Source organism: Garra rufa, chromosome 17 (genome assembly GCF_049309525.1).
Source record: "Garra rufa chromosome 17, GarRuf1.0, whole genome shotgun sequence".
Classification (NCBI taxonomy): domain Eukaryota; kingdom Metazoa; phylum Chordata; class Actinopteri; order Cypriniformes; family Cyprinidae; genus Garra; species Garra rufa.
Window position 1 is genome coordinate 18,214,379 of NC_133377.1, and position 23,181 is coordinate 18,237,559.

General features: G+C 36.6%; 1 protein-coding gene across 2 annotated transcripts in view; it reads left to right on the top strand.

The window, feature by feature from the left end:
* Nucleotides 1-3,824: 3,824 nt before the first annotated feature.
* The window catches only part of top2b (DNA topoisomerase II beta), a 46,979-nt gene continuing 27,622 nt past the window's right edge, over nucleotides 3,825-23,181 (top strand). The window contains exons 1-11 of one of the 2 annotated variants that reach the window (XM_073821744.1): nucleotides 3,825-4,306; nucleotides 5,355-5,549; nucleotides 5,777-5,867; nucleotides 6,786-6,849; nucleotides 7,122-7,267; nucleotides 17,774-17,871; nucleotides 17,990-18,202; nucleotides 20,451-20,624; nucleotides 20,825-20,926; nucleotides 21,037-21,174; nucleotides 21,358-21,496. In XM_073821744.1, the coding sequence (XP_073677845.1) occupies nucleotides 4,265-4,306; nucleotides 5,355-5,549; nucleotides 5,777-5,867; nucleotides 6,786-6,849; nucleotides 7,122-7,267; nucleotides 17,774-17,871; nucleotides 17,990-18,202; nucleotides 20,451-20,624; nucleotides 20,825-20,926; nucleotides 21,037-21,174; nucleotides 21,358-21,496 (1,402 nt within the window). In that variant the 5' untranslated portion in view covers nucleotides 3,825-4,264. The remainder of the gene's footprint in view (nucleotides 4,307-5,354; nucleotides 5,550-5,776; nucleotides 5,868-6,785; nucleotides 6,850-7,121; nucleotides 7,268-17,773; nucleotides 17,872-17,989; nucleotides 18,203-20,450; nucleotides 20,625-20,824; nucleotides 20,927-21,036; nucleotides 21,175-21,357; nucleotides 21,497-23,181) is intronic. The other variant, XM_073821745.1, reaches the window with a different exon arrangement.

Here is a 23,181-nt window from a genome sequence, read left to right on the forward strand (position 1 = left end):
TTTTTCTGCTCAGGGGACAGGACGACTGCACTGTATTAAGGAGAGGATGAACGGGGCTATGTATTGTGATATATTGGGCAAAAACCTCCTTCCCTTAGTCAGAGCATTAAAGATGGGTCGTGGCTGGGTCTTCCAACATGACAATGACCCAAAGCACACAGCCAGGAAAACCAAGGAGTGGCTCCGTAAGAAGCATATCAAGGTTCTGGAGTGGCCTAGCCAGTCTCCAGACCTAAATCCAATAGAAAATCTTTGGAGGGAGCTGAAACTCTGTGTTGCTCAGTGACAGTCCCGAAAACTGACAGATCTAGAGAAGATCTGTATGGAGGAGTGGGCCAAAATCCCTCCTGCAGTGTGTGCAAACCTGCTGAAGAACTAAAGGAACCGTTTGACCACTGTAATTGTTAACAAAGGCTTCTGTACCAAATATTAAAATGTTTGACTCAAGTGATCAAATGCTTATTTGACACAGTAATTCACAAATAAATTGTTAAAAAATCATACAATGTGATTTCTGAATTTTTGTTTTTAGTTTCTGTCTCTCACAGTGGAAATGCACCTATGCTGAAAATTGTAGACCCCTCCATGATTTCTAAGTAAGAGAACTTGCAAAATCACAGGGTGATCAAATACTTATTGACCTCACTGTATATATATATATATATATATATATTTTTTTTTTTATTATTATTTCATCTAATTAATAGACTAGTCTATATAAATACGATAGTGTTTAACTCAGGAATGAATCATTCACGTAGTTTTATTTGTAAATGAAAACACGCTCATTTATCGTCACACACGGGCATAATCATAATGTCAAAACTTTATTGGCATAATTATCAGGCGTTAAATATATATAGCCCTAACCAGTTATAATAATAATAGCCTAATAATAATAATAAAGTGACTTAGGGCTACATTTTTAAATGTATTGTTTATCACTTTACCTAATTAATGTTCTGTATATGCTAGTATTTGCTACCATATATTTTGCAAATACCGTAAACGATAATTATGCCATAAAGTTTTGACTTTATGATTGTATTTATGCCAGTGTGTGACAATAAATGATTAACAAATGGAAGTAGTAAATGATTCACTCTTCAATTAAACACCATATTTATATAGGCTAGTCTATTAATTAGACTAAATAAAACAAAATATAAATTAAATTCAACCTTTAAATTGCATTCCATTAAAAATCCCGGTCATATAGCATAATCAAAGCTTTATTGGCAGTCAAGCATTTACAGTATCATTTACATTCAGAACATTAAGTAAAGAGATGGAAATAAAGAGAAAATTTGAATATAAATGAATATAAAAATATAACCAATAATAATAGGCTAATAATAATAATAATAATAGGCCTAATGCAAATATTATGGAAAAAAGAGGATCTGCATAAACTGCATAAAAATGTTCTTGTAGGCCTATTTTATTTGATGTACTTTATGTAACATTTATTCATGATAAACTTCTTTCGTTTATATGACGTGGCCACGACAAAATTAAGTTTAATGATCGTGTCCCCTATGTCTATGTACTCGCTTTAAAGCTGGTATGAAACTGAAATTGTAATTGTTTTTTCTTGTTACACCATTATAGGAAAGCCCACCTGTCCTCGAGGGCAAAATGGGGTTTAATGTGGCTTAATCCATTAAGATACTGGCAAATAAATCCAATAGTTGTCCTGATAGTGCTGCCAATGCACAGAAATCACACACAAACCAAACTCTATATATGTATAATCTTTAGAGTAAAAACTAAACCATGTTAGAGAAAGTAGGCTATTGTTAATGTTAATAACTGGGTAGTACCTATGTAATAGTCCCTTTAGTAGCCAGTTGTTTTATTTTAGAAACCAAAATGTTCTATCCCTGTTGAAATAAGCAGCATATGCTGGTTAGGTAGGTTTTGATGCTGGGATGCTGGTTTTAGCTGGTTTATGCTGGTCCTTTGATGGTTTATGCTTGTTTAAGATGGTCCTTTGCTGGATTATGTTGGTTTAAGATGGTCCTTTGCTGGTTTATGCTGGTCATTTGCTGGTTTATGCTGGTCCTTAGCTGGTTAATGCCTGTTTTTAGCTGGTTTATGCTGGTTCTTAGCTAGTCATGTTGCTGGTCAAGGATAAACCAACAAAGGACCAGCATAAACCAGCAAACGCCAAGCTAAAACCAGCATAAACCATCAAAGGACCAGATTAAACCAGCATAAACCAGCAAAGGACCATCTTAAACAAGCATAAACCATCAAAGGACCAGCTTAAACCAGCATAAACCAGCAAAGGACCATCTTAAACAAGCATAAACCAGCAAAGGACCATCTTAAACAAGCATAAACCATCAAATGACCAGATTAAACCAGCATAAACCAGCAAAGGACCATCTTAAACAAGCATAAACCATCAAAGGACCAGTTTAAACCAGCATAAACCAGCAAAGGACCAGCTTAAACCATCATAAACCAGCAAAGGACCATCTTAAACCAGCATAAACCAGCAAAGGACCATCTTAAACAAGCATAAACCAGCAAAGGACCATCTTAAACAAGCATAAACCATCAAAGGACCAGCTTAAACCAGCATAAACCAGCAAAGGACCATCTTAAACAAGCATAAACCAGCAAAGGACCATCTTAAACAAGCATAAACCATCAAAGGACCAGCTTAAACCAGCATAAACCAGCAAAGGACCATCTTAAACAAGCATAAACCAGCAAAGGACCATCTTAAACAAGCATAAACCATCAAAGGACCAGCTTAAATCAGCATAAACCAGCAAAGGACCAGCTTAAACCATCATAAACCAGCAAAGGACCATCTTAAACAAGCATAAACCATCAAAGGACCATCTTAAACCAGCATACCAGCAGCAAAACCTGCCTAACCAGCATATGCTGTTTTTTTCAACAGGAATGTGTAAAAAACATAATATTTAGCTGTATTCCACAATTTAAAATCCACACAGGTGATATTTTACTTTCTATTTTGCACAAATTCAACTGTTAACAACTCAATCATTCAATCCTATTACCCAAATTCTAGTAAGTGAAATTATAAAACAAATGTTTTCATTCCTTTGTGTGCAATATACATTTATCAATAACCAACACTAGTAGCCAAAGTAACTAAATAGAAAATCGCAAACCTATTCTAAAATAAATATAAAACAGCATTTTCGTCGAACATTTTATGAGCACCTCCTTGAACAGTGTTGAAAAATAAAACTGACCTATTTTATTTAAACTAACTTTATAAGAGATTCAGGTTTATGTACTGTATGAGAAAAGTACTGATTGAATAATAATCAAATATTTAAACAAATATTTCATTTAGCAGAAGATACATTTAAATCCAGTTTAACAAATTAGTCTGTATGGACTTAAGACCTATTTAATATCCTCGGCATTTTTAAAGCAGGTAACTGGTTTAAAGGAGCTATTCAAAGGGACATTATTAATGTTACGGCGACCTTTGTGGTGTACATTTCAAGTTTGTAATAAAATTGTAACAAACGTACAAGTCTATATTTTTATTACAAACTACAACACAAACATTTACAAATATAACAAGACATCCAAATAAAATAAATAGATAAAAATAAACAAACAAAAAAAGTCGGGTTTACAATTTACATTTTAGATATAAATATACAAAAATACAATTTTACAAAAATACAAGATCAATTTTCTACCGAAATTTAAAGTGCGTGACGCTACAGCAGGCAGAGCGTAATCCTATTGGTTGAAATGCCGGCGCCTCAGATTCCTTGGCATCTGATTGGTCAGGTGGAGCTATGGGGGCATGTCGCCGTGCGGATGGTGTAGCCGGACGGACGCCGCGGCTGTTTGTTATTGAATGAAAATCGTTTTTATGTGTCGATATTCGTACTTAGCACACGAGAAAACAAGTTTATATGTTTTCGTAATTTATTAACTTATTTTGTCTTTATTAGCGTGTAATTACGCACCTTTTAACACCTTTTAATATTTAGGATTTAGTTAAACTCTTAGTTAGAGTCCTAGGCCTTGAGCAGGCGCCGGTGGTCGATTTTAACAATAGCCGAGGAACCGTCACGAAGAAGCGGACACACTTCCTCCATGAGACGAGCCCGGAGAAACTTACCTCCATTGCAGCAGTGAATAAACAAAAGAAACAGAAACCGCAGGAGCCCAGTCCGGATGGTGCCCGGCGTTTGAAGCGTTTGCGGATCACATATGGACAGTTCCTGATCGTTTATCTGGGCACAAACAATAGAAAATGTCTAACGGTGCAGCGGGAAGCGGGGGCTTAACCTGGGTGGTAAGTCATAAATGATTACTAACGTAGTAATTAATGTATTATTAGGCAAAGACATCGCATATTACATATTATAACCACTTTGTGTTCACATACATGTGCTTTAGCCTTTTAGCTTCACTTAGCTCAACACGAATGAGCTCACAGACTCCTGCATCTCTTTATTATTCATTCCGTGCACAATATAGCCTTTAACATAACGTCTGATTTTTTACTACTACACATGTGATCATCATTTTATGAATGGTGATAATGTTTTGTGTAGTTCTTCACGGTGATGTAGAGGAAAGTTCTTTTGTGTTGATTCTCATCAGCTGTGAATGACTCTTTCCACTGATTGCAACTTTTTCATCTTTGTTAGAGTCAAACTCACAGATGTAATGTTTGCAAACACAGACCATTGCTTTATTACATCCAGAATCCCTGAGCTAAAAACCAGGACACCAGGTGGAAGGTTTTATTATTAGAGTTTGTGTTTAAAACCATTCAAAGCCACAACAAAAGAGCAGCCCATGGCAAGACACATGTTAATTATGAGAACTGATCCCAGACCAGTACTAATGCTTTGTTACACATTAGTTACTGGATTTGCTAGTTTGACTTGTTTGTTTGTCTGACTTTGTGAAGATAATATTTTTAAACATTTGTAATAGAAGTCTTAGATTTATAGTTAGATTACAGCCCTGGCTATGATCAAAAAGCTATAGTGCTTATAGTTTATTACAACTTAATAAACAAGTGAGTCTAGTGTGTGGTGCAATTTGAAGTCATTGCTTTGGAAAGTCTGACAAATGATTTCAGTGTAATCTAGGAAATAACAGCTCAGAGAGCGTAAGACTTGACCTTACTCAGTTTGTGGAGTGAGTTCAGCAAATTTATACAGACACATATTCATATTTCACATCATATACTCAGAACGGCGGTAAAGCAGATGTAAATTTAGGACATCACCTGTTTCTGTAAAATAATTACAACATTAAAGCAAGCTAAAAAGCTGATTTGATAGCCGCAGACAAGTTTAACAAAGTTGCATGGATGTATCTAATAACAGACCCTCTTTGACAAGAACAATGGTGCGAAAAAAGAGGAAGTGAACGGCCGGGGAGATGCAGCGAAGAGTGAGGCGGTCAAGAAAGAGAGCTCCAAGAAGATGTCAGTGGAGAGGATCTACCAGAAGAAGACCCAACTCGAGCACATCCTCCTCCGTCCGGACACCTACATCGGCTCCGTGGAACCCGTCACTCAGGTGAGAAACGATGCTTTATCGAATCACGATTAGAGAGCTATCCAACCTTTCAATGCTAAATCATTTTAAGACAGAAATGAGTTGAAGTGTATGATGTTTTTCTAACTGTAGTAGAGTCAGTGTTGAAGTAAATGTCCGATTTCTGGCCTCAAAGCCTCACTGTTTCAATTTCTATCATGTGCTTTTCATTTCTTTACATAATACTCAAGTGACTGTATGTTTTATAGCAAATGTGGGTTTTTGATGAAGAAATCGGAATGAACTTGAGGGAGATCACATTCGTCCCGGGATTATATAAAATCTTTGATGAGATCCTTGGTAAGAATGCTGTTATGTTCCTTTCAGTCATTTAGACTTTGTCTGGCAAAAAAAAATTATAAATAAAAATATAACTGTTTAGTAATTTATTTTACTTAATTGTACAGTAGTATTTATTAACCCTTTAACTGTAACTTTCTGTTTTGAACATAGACGTGATATATGTTAATATATATATATATATATGTATATATATATGTTATATACATGTTATAATTCATGAACATTGAAAAAAACATTTCGTTAATATAAATTTCATGTACAATTTCCATGGTATTGCAATGTCTAATATTAAAATGGTTTTCAAAGGAGGAATTTTGAGATTTTAAGTTTTCAAGTGATATAAAATTTCTTATGATTTCTAAAGTGTGATAGGGAAAAAGGCCATGAAGAAAGTCTTTTTGTGAAAAAGCTCTGAAGCTCATAAATCTTTTTCTACATAATTTGTAACACAAAAAAAGTGGTAAAATATCTATTTAGGAGTCTCAGATTTTCCCAAAAATATATAGTATGCCATGACTAGATTAGGATTTATTTATAATATGGTGAAGTAAACATAGGCATCCAGTATACTGGAAAAAGGTTAAACATATATTTGTAGCATTTCAAAAAGAACAGTTGTACAGAAAGCCCCATTTTATAGTGCAAATGTTTTCAAATAAAAAGAAAAACATAATTGTTTGAAAAATGTTTTTATTCAAAATAATAAGTTAAAACGATGTGTAAATTCACCTTTAATAATATTATCTATTACTATTCATTATGTAAAATATTGATGTATTTGCTGTAGTGACATTAAAACATTTTAAAGAATTATTACAAATTATTTCCATATAATTATGAAATGCATTCATATTCTTATGATAATAAATGTCTGTGATATATTTTGCTCTAACATCAGATTTTCTTTCCCATCAGTCAATGCAGCTGATAACAAACAGAGAGACAAGAACATGAACACCATCAAAATCACCATTGACCCGTGAGTGTCACTTTAAAATGCTCGCTCACATCTGCTGAGTAAAGACTCTGAATGCTCTTGTATCAAATAAGTGTTGGTGCTGACAGTTGACAGTACTGCAGTGGCAAGAAGTTGATGTGATTGTTGGGAGAGCGTGCAGTGGGTGTAACGATCTAATGAACACCCATGCCTGCTTATTTGACATTCACTTCACATCCATAACCACACACATACGTTCACATGTGGTTTACATCTTACATTTACGTCCTAACTTGTCCTGTCCGTTCTAATAGCGAGACCAACACCATGTCTGTGTGGAATAATGGGAAGGGAATTCCTGTGGTTGAACACAAAGAAGAGAAGATGTTTGTGCCTGCGCTGATCTTCGGACATCTCCTCACCTCTAGCAACTATGATGACAATGAGAAGAAAGTCACAGGTAATGCATGCATGCATAATTAAATACTGCAGTTATGCAATGGAGCGTCTGCAGAAACATCTCTCTGAAGAAGCTAGTTTTTGTTGGTAGTGTTTTGCTCATTATTGAACTTACCTGAATCACAAAATGGGAAAGCAGTGTAGTGGATTGAGTGTTGCACAATTAATCGTATTTCATGCAATTACGATTTCTGCCTTTCATAGTTAAAAAATTGTGTTTAATAGTGATGTACCCGAATGTTCGGCAGCCGAAAATTAAGCAAAAAGCCTGAAATGATACCGAACAATGACGTGACGTGATCAAATAGAGGTGTGCACTAGGGCTGCATGATATTGGGAAAATATGCGATATTGTTGTTGAATATTGCGATAATGATATTTCTTGCGATATAATATTTCCCTAGATAAATGCTTTTTTAAAATGATTATTATTCGTATTATCTGTTTTTTTAAATCATTTATATATGTAATGATCATACTAAAAATAAACAGGTAATAGATATTCATCTGTCATCTGAATTAAATCTAATTCAGGCTAAAAAAACTGTCAGTTAAGTTGCAAGACTTTAAAACACTATGAATCACTTAAAATCTCTGCAGATATTCTGATTTCTGGTTTGCTGTTACCATAGACCTGCAAACACAAAATCATTTGCTTTCAAACATTACTTTTTATTTACACTCAAGAGCATCTTTTAAACAAAGTATTTCCTTGCCTTGCCTGTTTTATTTATTTTTTAAAAAATAAAAATAAATATTAATAAACAAAAATTAAATAATAATAAAAAATACTAATAAACACAAAGCTTACTATTAAACTTCAAAATGTTAGGAGCATCAAAAAAAAAAAAAAAAAAAAATTAGGAGCACCCAATCTTGATTCTTCATGGCTGATTCTGACTGCCGATGTTTTACAAGAAAATGGGCTGATTGTGAAAGCCTTTTTTTATATATTTATTTTACTGCCTAAGCAAGGGACAAGAATGAATGAAAATATGAGTACATAAACAAGATGTTTATTTTCTCTATTATAGGTACAGCCATTTAAATTAGAGACAACCACTGCATTTTTAAAGAATCTACAGTATAAATAACAAAAAATAAAGGACACAGTTCTTTCTTAGTCGTGTAGACAATAAATGCAGCCATAATCAAAGTAGGCTACTCTTTCAATATTCAAAGTGCAAATAGAGACCGAATTGTTCAAGCATGATACAGAGTTATAGACAACTACAAAACTTAATATAACAGCCTAGATATTTTATGTAGCCTAATTTGTGCGCATTGGGAAGTCGCTCCCTAAACACGGGGTATTAAAATTGTATTTGAATACGCGTGCGCGTTTTACTTTTGGTTTCGTTTTAGCCACCGTGCAAAATTCTCAGCTGAGCGTCCATTCTGCAATACAATAGATTACTTTAACAAAACCATTTGAAAGTGGTAGGACACAAACAGGATTTTGAAAAGAGTGTTCCCAGTGGAAATTACGCCCCTGTGTGAGTGGAACTCTGCCGCTGAGTTATCATTTGATGTGAATGTATGCCGCATTGCACAGTAGCCTATATTGAGACTGAGGCGCCAGAATTGTATCTGACAGAATTTGCGCGCTGTAACACGAAATATAGTATATTTCTTTAAAAGCCAATTGTGGAGACCTTTTAACTGTCCACAATCAAAAATCGTCATATTTTTCACACACCCCTAATTGCAATTAGGCTTGGGCGGTATCCAAATTTTGATACCGTCAAACCTCCTCCCTATTTTACCCCGGTATACGGTATTACCGTGAATAAAAAAAAAAAAAAAATGACGTAAGGCTCAGACAGCGTCACCAAACTGTTGGCTTGTGCCTATACCGTTAAGAAACTGAATACCAAACACTACAACAATGTTGACAACTTTTATTAACAACAAATAGCAGTAAAAAAAAAAAAGGGGCAAATACAACAGTCAAACAGAATAAAATTAACATAAACATCCTGGGGTGCGTTTCCCGTAGAACGACATAACTCGCTGGTTAACCTCCATAGTACGATGCATTGTTGTGGAAACGAACTAGCTCACGAGTGTTTCCCGAACACAGTCGCATCTCCATCGTTTGAACCACGTTAGTTCAACAATGTAGGGCAGTTGTCAATGACGTAACCGAGTGATAACGTCGGCTATTTAACTGATTAGGGATCTCAAAAATGCAGCTATATTGAATATGGCACCTAATGACTCATTTCTTTCCCCCCTGTCATTACGCTTTATTTGATGTTTGATTCATCACGGGTTCCCTCTTACGTCATACACCGGGGTTCCCTCAGGCATTTGTGCACACGCACTACTCATAAACGGTGCTTATAGAGGACGCACAAAAATACGTAGCATTTATATTTAGTTTAAATGGAAGAAATAGATTGTGACGCTGTTTGCGAATGTTGGTTTGAACTGGTGTCGTGAAACACCGAATATTTGATGTGCACACTTGGTGCGTGACTCGCCATCTCTCTCTTTCTCCTCCACGCTGTCACTTGATGACTTCAAATAAATTATCCACCCGCTCCTATATTTTTCTCTGATTTAGTTAACTGCACCTGATCGTCATATTACACTTAGCCTATTGTAATCCTGATGAAACGGATGGTTCATTTTTAACAACAGATTGATTCAGCTGATCTGTACATCGCTGCACATTTATATTTATCACTCATGATTTTAAGCCAAATCCAAGCAGAAAAGAATAACTGACATCTGGATGCGACTCTCCGCAATCTCTGACAAAATCGGTCGGGTTTTCTCTGTATTAGAGCCGTTCTGAACTTACTATTCAAACGCATGCTTGGACTGAAGTTTACAGGGGTTCACCAGTTTAAGAAATGTCTGATGGTAAAAATCTGCTGCTTTTCATTTTTAAGGTATTGTTTTCGTTATAATCTACTGATTCAAATAATCAATAATAATTATTATTATACCACTGCGTGCCTAGCCTGACATGCTCTCGCGTATGAATGAACAGGCAGCATCTGTGGACACAGCGGGCGCATTAGGCACATCGTCAAATATATTTCAAAAGAAGGCACCACGGTCCTGACCACATCGCTGTCTTTACTGGGTGTTTTTAGAGAATATTTCAGTTTATTAATGCGATTGAATTAGCTATTCATGCGGTGGACTGTCATGATTTTGGAAAGATGCGCATCAGAGAAGTGGGTAAACGCGAAGCCGAGCACTGCATTGCCGTGCTCAATAGCATTAGCACAGGCATAACTCCCTTCAAACTTTATAGGGAATGTCACCGTTTCTACAAAATCTACACAAATGAAATCGTCTGCCTGATGAAAAAAGTACATAAAACACGTTCATGTTCTAGAAAATGTAGTTAATATTAGCATCATTATTGATTTATCTCATACACTCATACACAATCAGAATGCATTTTTTATTACCCGACCCATATATGGATATAACCACCATCCGCGCATCACTACGCATTTTTAGGCATTAAATAAATTATATTTAATATTTAATCCTTGTCTCCTATATAAGTGCATTCTTTTATGACGGTATAACGGTATTGAAACTGAAACCGTTGCTATTTTTAGATCCCGCGGTATACCATATTACCGTAATACCGCCCAAGCCTAATTGCAATGCAGTTTATGCAGATCCGGAACAGAGGTTAGGTGAGAGAGAGAAAAAAACGGCCGGTTCCTTGTTCAGCGGAGCACAGTGTCAGTGACAGGGAGTGATTGACGGCTAATATCTCAAATCTTCTTTAAAGGTAATAATATAAAGATTAAGTTTAAATGATTGTAATGTTGAAGAGAACGGCGAACCTGTCACTGCATCAGCTCACAGCAGTCTGTGAAACCAATTAAACGTCATTTATTGCAACTCTCTGCGATAGCAATATCGTGTATACTGTTATCGCGATAAGGAGAATTTTTCGATATATCGTGCAGCCCTAGTGTGCACTAATGCAGCAAACATGTGGGCAGTGTGAAAGTATTTTAAAACTGTCCGACAAAGACACAAAAATCAAAAGCACCAACAGCGAGAGACTGTTTAGTATCGCATCGCATGTCTTTGATGAGAAGAGAAAGGGCTGGTTGTTGCTGGTAACCGTATGATGACTGAAATCGCAAACTGGCCTTAAACCATAAGTAAATAAACTACAGAACATTATGTTGTCTAATACACGCACAAATTGTATTTATTCTGACAGCGCTGCACAACCTCAGCCAGGGTTCAAAGTACAAAGCGCAAGGAAAAGCTGCGCTGAAACAGCGTGATGAGAATCATTCATAAATCTGCTGCTGTCAGCAAAAAGTATTCTTTTTACTGAGGTCTTCTTGCGGGTTTCCGCCAAAATAAAAGTCAACATTCATAAATGTTAGTATTGTAATTGTAATGTTGATCTGTAAAATCAAATTAAAAAGTAAGACAAAAATACTGATAACAATTATTACAACAGCTCTATTAATACATTTATTTTAACATTCTCTTTTGCTCAGCGAGGCTGCATTTATTTGTACATTAAAAACACATGCCTGATTCAAGAAAAATGTCTTAAAATGTCCAAACTTATTAATTTTAAGTTAAATTGTGCTTTCTTGGTTGGCTATAATGTCTACTAGAATGTTAAAACTGTTTAGTGTTAAGTAAATATTTTAAATTGTTGTTTTATAATTGATTTATTTTTTTGAAAAGCAAGACAAAACTGTAAAAAGCACATCTTGGCTATTTAATTTATGCAATGGTGAAAAAAATGGCAAAATACATGGAGGAAAAAACATGTTCGTTAATCTGCTTTTGGCTCAGTGTTTAATTTTGTTCGGCTTCGGGCGAGAATTTTCATTTCGGTGCATTGGTGTGTAATATTGGTGTGTTAGCGATTCAACGGTCATCAGAAGTTTTTTATATTTTATTTTTAACGCATAAAAGACGGTATGAGTCATTATAATCAGTAGTTATGTCCCCACTGGATGCAACAAAAACATATAATACTGGGTTTTCATTCAGAGAACACCTTGCTTTTCATAAACAATGAGTTTTGTAAATATCCAAGCATTTCAGAAAGGCAGGACAGAGACAAGCAACAATAATGTACAGTATGTGGAAAATAGTATGTTTTTTGAACTTCAAACTGGATAAACACATTGCATTACAACAAATACACAAACTAATGCTCTTTTTAGCAACATTAAATGACCCCTTTAAATCCCAAGATCAATATTTTAGTTTAGGGGTTCTCAACTCTGGCCCTTGAGGTCCAATCTCCTGCAGAGTTTTCACTCCAAAAGCTAAACAAACTCATCTGCATGCAGCTTTCTAGTGATCCTTAAGACCTTGATGAGCTTGTTCAGGTGTGTTTGACTGGGGTTGGAGCAAAACTCTGCAGGAAAGTGGACCTTGAGGGCCAGAGTTAAGAACCCATGCTTTGGTCAGTGCCGTTTCAGATGATGCTAATTCCTATAAGTTACTAATTTGACTTTGTTGTCGATTGATTAGATGATCGATTTTGAGTGATTTTCCACTATGGCAGGATGTTTAAGCTGCATTAACATTAAAGGTTGTATCAGCGATTTCTAGCCTAAAACATAAAGTGTCAATTTCAGCTCACCTTTCATCACGATCCGCTCGCTGCCTGCCCCATAAATTGTCTGTGAAAAAACCGCGTCTCTCTGGTCAGCCTAGGGTCCGAGATATGCCAAAAAAACAATCGGCACTACCAACCTTTCCACAGATAAACAAACAGTGTTCCAACCAATCAGCGTCAGGGGTTTGGTGTTGTGGACTTTCCTACTGGTGCAGGGATGTGAGGGAGGCGGAGCGAAAGTCCACAACACCAAACCCCTGACGCTGATTGGTTGGAACACTGTTTGTTTATCTGTGGAAAGGTTGGTAGTGCCGATTGTTTTTTTTGGCATATCTCGGACCCTAGGCTGACCAGAGAGACGCGGTTTTTTCACAGACAATTTATGGGGCAGGCAGCGAGCGGATCGTGATGAAAGGTGAGCTGAAATTGACACTTTATGTTTCAGGCTAGAAATCGCTGATACAACCTTTAACTTACTTGTATTTGTTAGCTATTAGGGATGCTCATTTCGGTTAATTTTCCCAACCGACAACCGCAAATCATTATCCGATTATTAACCGTTAACTGATAAGATGGTAAGTTAACACTTTTCAATAAGGTTCATTCAGCGCTGCCGCTCCCACCACGCGCATCACGCACTGTGCGTAGGGTACCGAGTGCTGAGGGGGCACCAAAAAATAGTCTAATGAAAAATCAATAATTATATTTGAATTATTATATTACATATATAGCTGACTGAATCTGATGGCCGCAAATAGTTTCTCCCGGAATCTAGAGCGAGGGAGTGAGTGCGAGACCGCGTAGCGCGTGCATGACAGAGGGAGAGAGAGAGCAAGAGACCGCGCGTCTGTGCCTCATGAAGCACATGTAAGACAAACTCTACATTATCCGGCTTATTTCAATACCTACAAAATAAATCGATAATTTGACACAAAATATTAATTTTAAAAGGAGTTTATTGATTTAAAAACAATTTGATCGGCGTGGGGGGGTTGTCTTAGTATATTTTCCTGCTTTTTTGTCCGTAGCCAATCACATGCCTGAGGATTTGAGGCAGTTATCTTAATTCATCATTTAGTAAATAGATTTCCATTCTAATTAATAGTTAAATAAACAAACACAACAACATGTGACGCTACAGGGTTGGAAGTTTTGCCATTCACATTTAGTATGTTTGTGCTTGTTAGACAAGTTAATCCAGTCAAGTTTATTTGTATGGAGCCCTGAGATATCAAAACCACAAATTAAGAAGTTGTTTTCTCGTTTTAGTTCAAATTCGTTCCTCAATTTTACTTTAACAAGGTAAAGAATTAATGAAATGAGGCCACAAATGAAGTTGTATGAACAGATTTACTAGTGGTAAGAGCAAATTCTTCTTATTGTTTTTCTGATGTCTATTTTTTGAACACCAAAACCAGTGTGAGCTCCATAGTACAGAAAATTTCACACGCACTGTTAATTCATTTTCACTTTCCCCGGCAATGCAACATCCAATATAAATGTCTTGCTGGTGTGAATTAGCTGTTATACAGTAGCTTTGTTAAATTTGGAGAAAACTTGAAGTTATTAGACAAGAGATGGGCTCTGTCCTGCTTGTGTCCCACAGTCCTTTAAAACCGCAGAACGGGGTGATCTCTGCAGGGAAACGTAATAAAATTTGACTTAGTTACTTTTAAGGTTTTTCAGCAAAAGGTCACTGACTGTTTAAAAACAAATTTAAATTTTCAGTCAATCAGTGAAAATTTAAAGCAGCATGTAAGTGTATTTATTTCTTGTCTTATTTGATTTTAGCGCAGTGTCATTGCTAGCAAATGCTTGTTTTGATTACTGTGTTGAGACATGCTAGCATTCATTCAGTCTCATGCTTTATCGCGTACCTTGCCTTGCCAAGTGCCAACAAAAGACGGTGCAAAGAAATACTTTGAGAGAAGCAGTCAATCAGAGGAAGTTAAAAGCGTGTAAGTGTATTTATTTCCTCTCATTAGTTGCTTCATTGCGTATTTTGTCAGTGTCGTGCGCTTGCAGCTTGTTCAGCTGAATTCATAAACAGTTTTGTCAGATGGGTTCGGTGGGAAGACCGAACAGTGTACAGATCAGCAATGCTACTTGTGTGACTCCACCAAGCAAGGACACAGACAAAGGACATAAGTATCGCTTTTATTCCTCCCTTTTAAGATTTTTATGATTGATTTTTATGTTTACAAATTCCATGCAGCTCCTTTAAATCACATTTAGGTACTATTAGCCATCCTCTTAAAATCCATTTTGTAGTTGTTTATCGACCCTAAGCGGGGATCTACGCTTACTTTTCTTTTTAGGAGCACAGTCAAGTTTTTAGGAGCACGTTCTATACAATAATAAAAAAAATCTGATAAAAAAAATTTACCTTTCCTATTACGAGGTGATATTTGACGCCTTAAAGTGATTTACAGGGGATTTTTGTTTTTACCTTTGTAATGACATTTTTCTAACTTTATTAAAAGTATATCATCTTGTCAAAGTTGTAAAAAATTATATATTTTTAAGCTTTTTAAAATTTCTAATTAGAACAACAGAATAAGAACAAGTAGGATAAGAAGTGACCAATCAAATGAAATTAGTATAAACACAATTAATTTGTACTACAGAAGTGGCTTGTAGATGTGTTTTCATATGTTTAATGAGGCTAAGAGGTGGCATGAGTGCAGTCAAATTCATAAATTCATGTTGAGATTAATGTTTTAAATATACAATTTTGAATACAGAAATATAAAATGATTTAAATAACTGAAAAAATACTTTCACTCATAAAGCTGTCACTCATCTTAGTTTATCGGAATCTCACAAAGTTCGATTATAACCAACGAAGCTCTGTACACTGCACAATGAATCTCTTATTTACACTCTCTCTACACTTTGCTTATGAAAGGATTCGTGAGATATGTCTGATACGTTACTCAACGTTGCAAAAACACGTTGAAGCTACTCTCAGCACCAACACAAATATACTAACGGGGTCAATCGCACATGGTGCTTCTAAAAAAAATTTCATAGTTGCATGCAGTAGTTTTCAGTCGCAAATGCGAGTAAAATGGTCACACTGTAGAGCCCAGCTAAGGACAACTAGGGAACTTTTTGGAAGAATTAGATGTCAACATTTCCTGAAGATGGTACTCCTCAAGTTATGCTTGGGGACTTCAATGTCCATCTACATAAACCTCAGGCTGCAGACTTGCACACATCAAACTCAAAAAAATCAGGTCCTTCTGTGAACCCCTGTCAACCCTGAAACCACACATAGATAGGTCCTTCAAGGTATCTTGGAGGGTTGAAGTTGCAACATCTAGCTACTGGGGTGCCACAGGGCTCAGTTCTTGGACCACTTCTCTTCTCTGTCTACATGGCATCACTAGGTTTGGTTATTCCAATAGTCCAGCCTGGACAGAACAAGAGCTTCAATAAGCAGTTCATCTGATCTTCTTGATGTTGTACAAAAGCAAATCTGCATGACCGGGCAGTTTTACCAAAGTTGTCAGAAATTCAGCAAAGAAGTTACAGTTGATGCATCAAACTGGATGGTGAAATTGTGATGAAATGATGGGTTAGCTGAAACCACAAGCAGATGTGCCTTGGCAAAGTTGAGTTTAAGGTGATGGTCCTGCAAAATTAGTCTTTAACGACAAAAAAAACCAAACAAAAAAAAGCGCACGTCACACCTCTGTTCATCAGTTGGATACACGGTGGGCTCACGTCGGCCTGAGTTTCCCCAATTCAATGTTGTTGGCATCAGGGCCGTCGACACGAGTGAAAACTCTTGATTGGATGCTCAGTTTTGCGTACGTGTCATTGCAGAAGAATTAAAGTGAAAGTGATGAAACAGAAGGCTCAAACGGAAGGCTGTGCTGTGTTAGGCTAACCAAGATTTGTCATAACACTCTTTTGTTGGTTTTGATTGCTTCTATTGTCCTCATTTGTAAGTCACTTTGGATAAAAGTGTCTGCTAAATGACTGAATGTAAATGTAAATGTTTTGGATTTGCTAGCTCTGCATTCACAAGCTGTTGACAGTGTCAATAAAATATTTATTCTGCAGTGTAGACAGGTCATTGATTATAACAGAATTGTTTGTGAGACTGCATATTGTCTCAAACAATCATGTGAAACTGTAAACCTGCAGTGAGTGAACTTAAGTGATTAGTTCTGTGTTGAAGTTGAAGTGTTCTAATATTACTGTGTTGCTCGCTTTCTGTGTATAATTTATTCATAGTTTCAATAACAGCTTTTGTTTTTCATGTTGCTAAGAAGAATTTGTAGTTAAATGTTTAGGCTCTGTCTTATTTTTAATTTTATGTGTTAACATAAAACTGCAATCACTGCAAAAATGCTTTTCTTACTTAGATTTTTTTGTCTGGTTTCCAGCCAAAATATCTAAACATTCTTAAATCAAGAAGGATCTTCTAGACAAGTAAAAATGTTCTTGTTTTCAGAAAAAAAATAGTCTTTAAAAATTAAGTGAGTTTTTGCTTAGAACATGCTAAATAATCTGCTAATGGGGTTGGTTCAAACAGAAAACAAGATTATTTTTCTCACCCCATTGGCATATTATTTTAATTGTTTCAAGCAAAAATGCACTTAATTTTGACTTCTTTTTCTGAAAACAAGACTTTTACTTGTCTAGAAAATCTTTCTTGAAGAATTTTTAGATATTTTGTCTGAAAACAAGATAAAAAAATCTACGTAAAAAACATTATTTGCAGTGATAACGTTTTGAATATTGTAGCTGCATAAAGAATATGACACAGTTGCTTCTTACAAATTAATTTGTATTATTGCCATTAATAATCATGACTATAGCATCATGAGATCTACTAATGGGGACACTATGCTGTCAAAAAGCACCAGCTATATAAATGTAACTAATTATTATTAATCTGATGGTTTTCAGGTGGCAGGAACGGATATGGTGCAAAACTGTGTAACATATTCAGCACAAAGTTTACAGTGGAGACGGCCTGTAAGGAGTACAAACGGAGCTTCAAACAGGTACAACCATTTTCTAAATTTGGAAAACAGGAAATCCGTGTTGGTTGTCATAAAACAACAGCTATCTTGATGTCTTACACATTTACTTAAAGTTTTTCTCGTCCCGATTCTTCCAAAGACATGGCAGGACAACATGGGAAAGACCAGTGAGGCGAAGATCAAGTACTTTGATGGTGAAGATTACACAAGTGTCACGTTCCAGCCTGATCTGGCCAAATTCAAGATGGAGAAACTAGACAAGGACATTGTGGCTCTGTTGACACGCAGGGCATATGATGTGGCCGGCTCTTGCAAGGGCGTTAAAGTCATGCTCAATGGAAAGAAGCTACCTGTAAGTCACCTACCTATCATTTCTATATGTAAAAAAAAAGGTTATGTGCTTTCTTGACATCAGTGCATACCTGTCAACACTATAGAGTCTAAGTCAAAGTCAGCTTTATTGTCAATTCTGCCACATGTACAGGACATACAGAGAATTGAAATTGCGTTACTCTCAGACCCTTGGTGCATAACAGATAATATTAAACACAAAAGGTAGAATTTTATAATTACGAATAAATACAATTATGTATTTATTATACACTACACTGCAAAAAATGCAAACAAACAATTCTTAAATCAAGAAGGATTTTCTAGACAAATAAAAATTATTTTCTTGTTTTCAGTAGTTCTTGCTTACAACCAGCAATATAATCTGCCAATGGGGTAAGCAAAAAATATTTTTTTCCGACAGATAACAAGCTTATTTTTCTTACCACATTGGCAGATTATTTTGCTTGTTGCAAGCAAAAATGCACTTAATTTTGAATTGTTTTCATGAAAACAAGACAATTTTTACTCATCTAGAAAATGCTTCTTGATTTAAGAATTTTTAGATATTTTGGCTGAAAAAAAAAGTAAGAAAAGCATTTTTGCAGTGTATGCACTTGTACACTAGGGGTGGAACGGTACATGTATTCGTTTCGAACCGAATCGGTACGGGGGTCACGGTTCGGTGCATGAATTTAAACGGAGAATACACGGTATGAAAATAAAAAAAAAACTTGCCTGCAAAATAATTAATGTAATGCGGAACTACTGTTAGATACGCGGGTTCTTTAGGGACAGCTAATATTTAGCCCCGCTTTAGCTCTGAAGCTCTGATTGGCGTCGATGCAGCCGAGCTCCGCCTATGTATGCGGTCTATCAGAGCCCGTCTACATTCTCTGGCACTCTGCAATTTTTTGTCAGCTCGACGGTCCATCATTGTGGTCCAGGGATTTCCTGAACTTTATGATTTGCCAAGCCCCCATTATTTTGACGCTAATAGAAGAAACAATGCATGGAGACGCATAGGCTTGGAGCTAGAGCGCAGCTGATGGTTGCTTAGAAACGGCAGACGCTTCCGGAGCGCAAGCGCCCGAGCGCTTTGTTGAAGAAAGAGGCGCGCCTAGCGTTTTTCACGCGTTTTTATGCGCGACATGTGAACGGCCCCTTAGATCGCAAGTTTGGGAAAACTTCGCTTTTCCAGTCAGTTACAGTAGTACAGGCGAGAGAGTGGTGGAAAAGACGAGGACTGTGTGTTGCCGTTGTTCAGCGGTTGTTTGGGTATGTGAGTGGAAATACATCTAATTGCCTTCTGCATTTTTGTTTTGCTTTTCCCTCCACTGTACCGAAATCATACCGAACCGTGACGTCTGAATCGAGGTACGAACCGAACCGTGACTTCTGTGAACCGTTCCACCCCTATTGTACACTAAAAAACAAAACAAAATATACATGTAAATTTAACAATAGCTGGATGGAAGACTTTAATTTCAATCTTCTATCAGTTTTAATCTCCGGGGGAGATTAAGGGGAGATTCCCAGGGAAACAGCTATATTTTTGCCGTCCTAAAAGCGCCATCTGCTGACAGAGAATGAATTCACCAAAGTGAAAATCAACCCTTATTTTTATGCAGAAAACACGCAGTTTGTAAATGTGAACTAGAGGATCTGCAAGATGCTAATGCGTTATAAAATCGTATTCCATGGTCTGTTTGAATACTGGATCCTGATTGGCTGGCAGGTATGCAGTAGAACCGTTAAATGCACAGGTAGTTCCAAGTCAGTTTAATACTCTGTTCTATATTAATGCGCTGCTTTAATTGATGCACACTAAACAACACACATCTCTCATACACAAACGCACACAGAGAGAGAGAGACTAGATCGCTACATTATATTATACTCTCTCTCTCCGCTTCGCGTCGGGCAGTTCTATGCCTCCACATCGTGCATTTAAAATCCTTTTAATGCAGGGCAAGCCATTGATTATCCCTTACTAAAGATATACATGTCCATAACTAAGGCAAACAACACGATACATATGAAACAGCAACCGATGCGATGCAATGTGAAGCGATACGATTCACCCCTATTCCGATACCATCTCCTATATTTTGGTACGCAAAATGCATGTTGACAGGTATGCATCAATGTAATGAAATGTTTTGCTAAAGCTAACAGACATAACAGAAAAAGCATAAAAGCATAACAGATAAACATTTTTAAAGAGCCATCTCCCTAATGAGCATCTGCGTTTGTGTCGCTTGCTGCAGGTGAATGGTTTCCGCAATTATGTGGATCTCTATGTGAAGGATAAACTGGATGAGACGGGCGTTGCTCTGAAGGTGGTGAATGAGTCAGTGAATGAGCGCTGGGAAGTGTGTCTCACTATGAGTGAGAAGGGCTTCCAGCAAATCAGCTTTGTCAACAGCATTGCCACCACCAAGGTTTGTAAAACACTGTTACTCATTACTGAAACTGGGGAGGGCAGTGGTGCTTAAAAGGAGCTAAATTTAGAGGGTTGCACCAGTAAAACACTAAACGGTAAAAACATCAAATAGCATGCTCTGCAATAGTCTGCTGTACTGGTTGCTTCTGATGCTTCTTTTAAAGTCATGTGATACTCATGAGCTGTGTGATATTTTAGGGAGGAAGACATATTGACTATGTTGTGGACCAAATAGTGGGGAAACTGATTGAAGTGGTGAAGAAGAAGAACAAAGCTGGAGTCACTGTGAAACCATTCCAGGTGTATATTTACAGTTCATCATGCTCATATGATAAAATACCTATACAGGCACTTGAATGTTTGCTTCTTTGGTCTCTTAACAGATCTAAGAGAATCTTTTTTAATTTCAGGTTAAAAACCATCTGTGGGTGTTTGTGAATGCCCTGATCGAGAACCCAACCTTTGACTCTCAGACCAAGGAGAACATGACTCTACAGACCAAAAGCTTTGGCTCCAAATGTGTTCTCTCTGAGAAATTCATCAGAGCTGTAAGTTCATTTTAGAGTGCTTCTCATTATCAAGAGCTTCTAGCTTTATAGACATAACAATTATAATTGCATTTGTTGAAGTCAGCATAAAGCTGAAGCTGTGGCCAGTGAATTGTGTACAAGAAAACAAGTTTAATGTGAATTTAATGTGTGTCGATGTCTGATTGATTTGTCCAATCGTAGGCTACAAACTGTGGTATTGTGGAGAGCATTCTGAACTGGGTGAAGTTTAAGGCCCAGACGCAGCTGAACAAGAAATGCTCCTCTGTCAAACACAGCAAGATTAAAGGGATCCCCAAACTAGATGACGCCAATGATGCTGGTAGGTCCATGACAGATAAACCACTTTGCTCTCTTCAGCTGTCACAACTGGATCAGCATGGTCTGCTCATTAGGGTGGGTTGGTCATACAGTCTAAAAATCATATCTGTATTTTATTTTAGGCTGAATGGTATGAAGGTAAAACAGTAGCAAAACTCGAGAGCTTGTTGATTTGAATGTGAAAACGTGTCATATTAATATTTGTATTTGTAAGCTGAAATATGAACTCACAGCTCTGATCTGAAAAGCTGAATCTTTGGATTTGCACACACAGACAATGATCCAAACACCTGTGTTTTGAATTTGAAGTTGCAAATTAATAGCTACAAATGTGTAAAATGACATTCACATAAACAAAATTAAAGACACAAGTGTGTACGACATATATGCTTTTGCACTTAACTTCAGTTTTACTGTACAACCTCAAGTCAGCACTTACAGCCTCTCAGATCTTTCAGTGCAACTTCAAATCCTAGCGCTTTGACTTTTGCTACTCTTTTTGCGATATTCCTGTTGCAAAACTCACTCGTGCACTTGTACATGCAGAGGTGAGAGAGCAGAGCCGGGGCGGGGCTAGGGTGGGAATGAAGTCATTTTATTGGTCGATGACTGACCAATGAATATCGCTGTACAAGAGTTGCCATATAACTCTGTTGTTTTTATTATTTTTTCAAATATAATTTAAACTTCTTTTTTGGGTTAAATTCCTTATTTGCTTGTCTTTATTAGTATTCACTTGTGGTTATGCTTATAAGCATAAATATCATAACATTAGATGTCATTAATGAACCTTTTTAAATGCAACAATTAAAAAAATCGAGTGCTTGATAATGCCTAAATGTATATTAAAAAATAAGCAGTTATGACCAGCAATACTGTTTTGAGCAACTACCCAGCTAACAATTTTTGGTTCCCAGAACGTTCTGGGAACGTTAGTTTTTTTGTTCCCAAAACGTTCCCGGAACGTTCCAAAGAACGTTCTCTATTGGTTAGCCAGGAAAGTTTTCTTTACGTAACTAGAATTTTCTCTTAAAGGTGCAGTGTGTAGATTTTTGCGGCATCTAGCGGTTAAGTTTTGAATTGCAACCTGATTGCAACCAACGGCTCCGTCCACCGCTCACCCCTCCCTTTACAGAAACTACGGCAACCGACACGCGATTAAGATGTCGTCGTTTCAGACAGCAAAGAATAACGAAGTTTCTTTTAAAACGTAAATAAGAGAATTATATTTACTTGATAATTCAATAAAACGATGTTATTGTGAATATTGCAGTTACTTGTTCATCATTGTGTCAGTGTTTTTTCCCAAGAACAGCAGTGATGAAACGTGATCTGTAGAGCAGTTTGTCCTTTCAGGGCTACAGTAGAAACATAACGGCGGCTTCCATGTGGGGGGACCCGCGGTGTATGTAAATATAAACTGGTAATTGTAAGGTAATAAAAACATAATGGTTAATTAAGTAAGGTCTTTATTCACCCCTGAAAACATAGTTATGTATATGATATTGCATTTCTGTCTAGAGATAATCTTAAATATTACACACTGCACCTTTAAGGTTAGGGGAACGTTCTGGGAACGTTCCGGAACGTCTTAGAACGTTCCCGGAACGTTCTTTTTAGGTTAGGGGAGCGTTCCGCTTCTTTTATTTAATTTTTTACAGACATTAAAAACGAATAACATTTATT